Source organism: Miscanthus floridulus, chromosome 1 (genome assembly GCF_019320115.1).
Source record: "Miscanthus floridulus cultivar M001 chromosome 1, ASM1932011v1, whole genome shotgun sequence".
Classification (NCBI taxonomy): Eukaryota; Viridiplantae; Streptophyta; class Magnoliopsida; order Poales; family Poaceae; genus Miscanthus; species Miscanthus floridulus.
Window position 1 is genome coordinate 151,281,863 of NC_089580.1, and position 7,096 is coordinate 151,288,958.

At 52.8% G+C, this 7,096-nt stretch overlaps 1 protein-coding gene across 1 annotated transcript; it reads right to left on the reverse strand.

Moving 5' to 3' along the window:
- Nucleotides 1-4,558: 4,558 nt before the first annotated feature.
- On the reverse strand, nt 4,559-6,125 carry LOC136497830 (copper-transporting ATPase PAA1, chloroplastic-like). The gene is made up of 4 exons (XM_066493699.1): nt 5,731-6,125; nt 5,583-5,636; nt 4,983-5,136; nt 4,559-4,864 (listed from the first exon to the last, which is right to left on the reverse strand). Exons 1-4 carry the CDS (start codon nt 6,043-6,045, stop codon nt 4,833-4,835), a joined length of 555 nt encoding a protein of 184 aa, XP_066349796.1. The 5' UTR covers nt 6,046-6,125; the 3' UTR covers nt 4,559-4,832.
- Nucleotides 6,126-7,096: the final 971 nt, after the last annotated feature.

Sequence of the window (7,096 nt, forward strand, 5' to 3'; positions counted from 1 at the left end):
ATCGAAGGTTCAAATGGGGCGAGGCGTTTTGATTACATCGGCTCTAGGGGTGCGTGATTCCCCTCCTATCCCATGGCATGCCATAGGAATGGCCCCGCCTACGGTGAAGGCGGGTCCTCATCCTTGGTGGCCAGATCATCCCATAGGATGGGCGACATAGAGCCGTCATCCTCTTCCTCCTTCTCTTCTTCTTCTTCCTCCTGTTCTTTCGACAAACCTTGATGTCGCTTCCCTCGCTGCAGCTTCGCTCGCTGCTTCAACCGCCGTTTCTTCTCCTCGTCATCCTTCTTCTTGCTTCATTCATCCATGGCACAGTTCGCCAGCCTCACAACCGCATGCTCTAGCAGTGGCATGATGGAGTCTCGAAAGACTAACCCTGCTGACAATTTGATGAAGCTCGTGTCCGGCCATATCATGGGGTGCCCTAGGATTAGGAACATGGCGTCGACCTCCCCTGTGGCCTCCTTGATGCACTGCATGACCTTGCTGTCGTGGAGCAGCCTCTGGGTGAGTGTCGTACTGACAAGCTATGCACCGGGCATCATTCCGTATAGCGGGAGGATGCACGCTATCAGTGGTGCCACCCTCCTCGCTTGATACCCCCAATGACGCTGGCCCCATAGAGGCCATGGGTCTTTAGAAATGTGATGGCCTTGAGGAGGTCGTGCATCCTCTTTTTCTCCTTGACAGGTGGCCCCCACGGCCATGATGGCGGTATCTCTTCGATCAAACACCCGGAGAAGACCGGCAAGGGAGAGGTAGGGTCGTTCTTCAGGTAGAACCAATGTGAGTGCCACCCCTTGTTGGATCTAGAGAGTTGGTAGGGCATGGACTCGGTCGCCCGCTGCCCCTAGAGGTGGATGCTTGCGCATCCTATCAGCATTGGGGTCTCCCATCCTCTCTCCTTCTTCTTGATCAAGGAGATAGAGAAGAAATATCTCCATAGCTTGAAGTGGGGCTCGATCCCTAGGTACCCCTCGCACATCATGATGAAAGGCCACAATGTGCTGGATCCCATTGGGGTTCAAGTGCTGCATCTCGATCTGATAGTGGTGCAGCAGACCTCGAAAAAATAGGTGGGGAGGAACCATGAGTCCACGCTCGTGGAAGGGCGCGAAGGAGATAACGTAGTCATCGGGCGGCGCCAGCGCATCCTCATGGCCGGGCACAAGCCACTCCGCCGCATCGGTCCTCCCATGGAGAAGACCACGCTTGATGAGGCCCTCCATGCATGCATGGGTAACATCAGAGTGATACCACAAATCCATGAAGGATGGAGACGACTGCGGAGAAGGAAAGGCGGCGGTGGAGAAGCAGAATGCTACAAATCTAGGGCTTAGGCGGCAGATTAGTAAGCATGGTAGATCCGAACGGCGGTGGTGGAGAAATGGAGAAGGCAAATCTGTGGTTTTGGTGTGCAGAAACATGAAGGGGGATGCCGCTACTTATAGGACAGAGCGGGGAGAGAAAGTGAACTGTCTGCTTAGATTCACGTGCCCACTATGCCATATCACGTAACCTCCCTCCGAAGATCGCGTGCACGCTATCTCTAGCCACGCCCTCAAAGGATACACCGGATGACAATTCACCTGTTCAATGGGCCAAGAACCGTCGTATGTAAGGAGGGATACAGAGCTGAAAATGCTCCTACAGCCCATTTAGGACCAGGAGTACGAAGGCTGGCCCACCGATGGGTGCACAGCCGCTTCGGGGCACCCTTAGAGCGAGGGATGGTAAGGGATGGGCCCACTAGTGACTAGTACCTAGGCGCACGAGCGCCATGGGCATCTCGACCCATGTTTGAGTCTTGGTCGGTTCCCAGTCCATGGTTTTTCCACAAAGAAAGGCAATGAGCCCTTGGGACTGGCCGAACAGACCCAAGAACTATATGGACTAGCCACCAAGAGTCTAGAGTCGGTCACCAGCTAGCCCATGCTAGACCCCCGTGAATGGGAAGCTAGGGCCCCACTCGAACTAGCCCGTTAATAGTTCACCGAGCACCACATTTTTGTCCATTGAGGAAAAACATGACACGGCTCAGCCCCTCTATTTTATCGAAAAATGCTTGAGGGGCGATGATCACAAAGATGAACTGACCCTAGACCAGACCCTTGCTATGCACGGGGGCTCAAGGAAAGTTGGACTCATAAGGAGACCGAACGCGCAGTCGCAGTACGATGGCGGACCGATCGGATCCTAGGGGACCGGAATCAAGAAAAAACTTTCTAACCTCCCAAATCCTACGGTTACATGCCCCCAAGAAGACCGATCATGATAAATGGGAACTACCGTCCTACCAGGACATGCCGTGGGCAACAAAAAGAAGGCCAAGGCCCTCAGGGTCCTCCCGTCCTAAAAAGCCTCCAAAGGAGTATTCTACTCCTTCGTAGGCTCGGGGGCTATTGTCAGGTATCAATATTAGGGATACCCAAAGCAAGGAGGTTAGCGCCCATGCTGACTTCCCCAGATGGAACAAGATGAATTAAAAGGTCTCGTCCGACCCCAAGGCCGTGGGCTCCCTCTCGCTCGACCCCTTGGGTGCGGGCTCTGTCTCACCTGACCCCAAGGCTGTAGGCTCCGTCTCGCCTGACCTTGAGGCCGCAGGGGTCTCATCCAAGGCCGCAGGATCCATCTTGCCCGACCTCAAGGCCACAGGCTCTGTCTCGCCCGACCCCTTGGGTGTGGGCTCCATCTCGCCCGACCCCAAGGCCATAGGCTCTGTCTCGCCCAACCTCGAGGCCACGGGGGTCTCGCCCAAGGCCCCGGGCTCCGTCTCGCCCGACCCCTTGGGTGCGGGCTCCATCTTGCCTAACCCCAAGGCCACGGTTTTCGTCTCGCACAAGGCCGCGGGCTCCGTCTCGCCCGCCCCCTTGGGTGTGGGCTCCGTCTCACCCGATCCCAAGGACACGGTTTCCGTCTCGTCTGATGGGGACCCACATCGCCGCTAACCACTCTAAGTCCAAGTGTATGGGCCTAGGTCAAAACTCTGACACTAGGGTAGAGACTGGTGTGCCTCGATGTAACACGTGGCCATGACGGGCCATACCTAAGGATTCACATCAAGAACAGTGTTGGGCATGCCGATGCTGTTCTACCTAACCCTCGTCCGAACGCTGACAGGCGCGTCAGTTCACCACGATGTCCGTTGGGACGAAATGGAACGCCATGACCGGCAGATGATGCCTATGCATGGCGCCAGTGACGAATAGGGCCACGACGTGGAGCCATCCCTATTGACATCTACAGGATCGATGGGCCCCGCATGAAGGAGAAGAAGGACTCGGCGATCCTAAAAGCCTTCTTATCTCTCTCGTTCTTCTCATTTTTCTCCACTGTAACCCACGTTTTTCCTTCGCCTATAAAAGGGAAAGCGGCGCACCCCTACCGGGGGACCGAACAATGAACGAATCGGAACACAAGAGCACGACATGAGCACACAACTGATCGGCAATCGAGCTCTCAACACCCGTTCACTCCTTCCACCAGAGACTTGGGATCCTTTTTCTCTCTCGCTTGTTTGTAACCCCTACTGCAAACCAAGTGCTGATAACATGAGCAGCAGCAAACTGGACGTAGGGACGTTTTGCCCGAACCAGTATAAACCCTTGTGTCCTCCGAGCACACCATCCGAGCTAGACGCGCAAATACAAATTTACTCATCGGTGGTCCAAAAACATCGACAGTGCCCCTCTCTCGGTTGCCTTGCTCTCGATGCTGAGCAGAGCCAAGTAATGGAATGGAATGATCTTCTGATGATCGTCCCCCCTTCCTAGGTCCGACCTTATCCCTTATATAATGAGATAGGTCGGGTACATGGTGATTTGGGAGAACGAGTCTATGGTCTACTTGCGCCGGAGTCCAGGAAGGCCTTGCAGCGACGTGTTGTGGACCGTGGCGGTGTCGTGGAGTCAAAGAAGCCTTGAGCGTCGTCCGACTGCTCTGTTTGACACTCTGCGTGTCAGGCTGTGTCGGCTTGGACTAGCCTCCCCAGGTGGACCTTCTGGAGTCTTCTTGGCGGTGAAGGAGGTCGGCTCTAGGGGCTGACGCGCGGGCCTGGGAGCCTCAGAGCCCCTTGAGGACATGGGGAAGCTGTCTTCTTGTGTCACGTCCTGTGCGTGACCTTGTCAGGAAAGTGGCCGGCAATGCCGTGCCGAAAGGCCAGCGCCGGGGAGCCCCCGAGCCTCGGTAGTTCAGGGTGTGTCTTCTTGCGCCTGGGCCTTGGCTGGCATCGTTGTCCGGGCAGGAGCCAAGGGCCGGGCTAGAGTGCTGGCGTAGATTGGGAGCCTCTGGGCTCGGGCAAGCCCCCAAGCCCCACGCGGATGTCGCGCACGTAGTCAGGCTCTGCAGGGTTTCTCCTCCAGAGGGTGCGCGCGAGCGTACCCGATGGGTATAGCCCCCGGGCGATCCTGGAGGGGTCGGTCGAGGGTCTTCTTAGGATCTCGTCAGGTACTTTTCTTTTTGGCATAAAACCAAAGTAGAGAGTTGTTTTAACTTTTAAGGATATTCTAGAGATGTTCTTACTATGGCAATTTGCAAGATGTGAAAGTCTTCATCCATTTTATTTTATCACTAGTTTGCCTTCAATAGTTCAGGTGTTACGAAGTTGAAGCAAAAATCCCTAACAACAATAATGGCATAAAACTTCCTGGGCACTCATAGAACCATATAACTCTCAATCAAATGTACATCGTAGACCCGCGTGTACAACTTCTGAAGTAGTAGGAGTATTCAAGGACCCCTCCTTGCTAAAACTTCCTGGCCATTCATAGTTTTTTTTTTTTTTTTTGGAACGTAACTGGCCATTCATAGTCATACATAAGGCACTGCTGAGGTCAAGAATCAGTTTGTTCAGCTTCGCCTTCACCTGCAAAAACCAAAGAGCAATAGGGAAGGTGACATGCTTCAGTTGACAAGAACATCTTAATTTGTGCAACTTAAATGGCGCATAAATGGACTGAAAGATGGAAACGTATCCTTCACACCTTGCAGATGAGACTGGAACCCGCAAGAGGTGAGATGATTGGCAAGCTTCTCGGCCAATTGCTTTTGCCAATCTTTGGTAGCCTTCGCTTCAGGTGTCATCCACACAAGAGCGGTGGCCTTTTCGACGTCAACTGTAGCTGCAGCAACCTCAGGCTGACGAAAACAAGCCAAACGAACTTCAGTTACATGGTGGTGCTGGTGTTACTTGTTACAAGGTGATGCCACCTGGTGACTTGGAGGTGCCACAGAAGCAGCATATACAGTGCAAAAGAAGGTAGCAAGTTAGCAACTACAAATTGGTTAAGAAGAACTGACGAGGAGGGAGCACTGCACCCATCCACCGATACAAGCAAACTGCGGATGCAAGTGCTGATTTTACAGTTGCATCATTCACAGCAAATATTTTTTTTATTATTGTTTTTACAGAGGAGCAGAAGGGTTTGCCTATCAAATTCACCACATTAGACTGTAAGATTTGTAAATCTAGTGCATCCGATTTTGAATATGTTTCCAGAACCGACACCAAATGCAGAGACGATATGAGAGGAACCAGAAGTGCAAGCTTTGCACTGCTGCTAGCTGTATACGGAGTTACGGACCTGGCTCTCGAGAATCCGCTTCACCTTGGCCGCGCATCCGCAGCAAGACATTCCCTGCACGCACGCAGCAGCTCATACCGGCAGCTACCAATCGGAACCAAATCGTAGCAGCAAGAATAATCAGACACGCGCACGAGCGAGCGGTTACCCCGACATGGAGCACGATTGCGTCGGAGTCGCCGTCAGCCTGCTGCTCGGCCTCACCCAGAGCCGCCACAGCCGCGGCGGCCGCTGCCGCACCGGCACCGGAGTCGTCCCCACCGCCGCCGCCGCCGCCACCACCACCAGATATGCGGCCTCCGCCGCCGCTGCCGCCTGCGCCGAATGTGGAGGTGGTTGCGGAGATGGAGGCGAACCCGCGGCGGGGCCGCGCCAGGCCCGACGGGAGCAGGGGCCTCCCCGCGGTGGGCAGCAGAGGGAGGGGCACCCTCGTACTCGTGGTCGTGGCCACCGCGGCCTCCATTGCTTCGCGGCCACCACAGGTCCACAGCAGCACAGCCTGGTAATAATCCTTTTCGGCCACCGTTTGCTTCGCGGCGGGCGTTTCGTTGTGATGTCAAGTCCAAGCTGGGCCTTTTGCAGACCGGAGTTGCCGTGGCAGTCGTGTGCTTCACGTGTTCCTGCAACCAGACTTTCATGCACCACATGTCGCATTTCATCAGACCGTACCTAATTACCAAGTGCGTCTTGTTATCTGGACGGATCATCACTGATTTAGAGTAAAAAAGTGTTTAGTCTAGAAGAAGCAGTAAAAGTGTTTAATAGTCCCTTGAGGCAAAAGATATTGGCATATTTAATTTTGTGTATGGGATTCAGGCCCTGTTCGGCTGGTTGAAAAAGGACCGATGCTGATACTGATTTATTACGATTGAAAAATACTGTTATTTCGCTGAAACAATCACCCTGTTCGCTTGTTGGTTTCAGTCAGCCCAAACCAGCCAGCCAACAGTATTTTTCTCTCACAACAAACCAGCACCGGCCAATCCAAACCAGCCCAGAAACTAATCAGCGAACATGCCGAATAAGCGAACAGGGCCTCATAGTTTGACCAAGTAAGTTTTGTGAGGAGTTTGACCGAACAATTTAATAAGAATATAGGCCTGGAGTCAGATGGATAGATTGGAGTGTCCTTTTTTGAAAGAAATGTGATATGATACCCATCGGTGCTCCGTAGACAGATTGGATAATTATAAAATCCTCAATTAATCTGTAGAAGTCGTTGCAAATGATATTTCAACATTTCTTCATGAAGTTTGAACTGAAATTATCTGGAGATTTATCTGAGGGTACATCTCGACCACTGCATCAACTTCTTTAGAGAAAGGTAATTCTAGACAGTCCAAATCATTTGAAGACATTAAGAGAGTGTCCAGAATCCAGACCGAAGTGATGACAATTATATTTAGAACAACCAAGTCTTTCTTTGTAAGCATTCCGGACTAGATCTGCTTTGCTTTCGAGGTCAAAAAAAAAAAACTGCCCACTTTTGCTTTGCAATCCAGCTTTCTACCTTT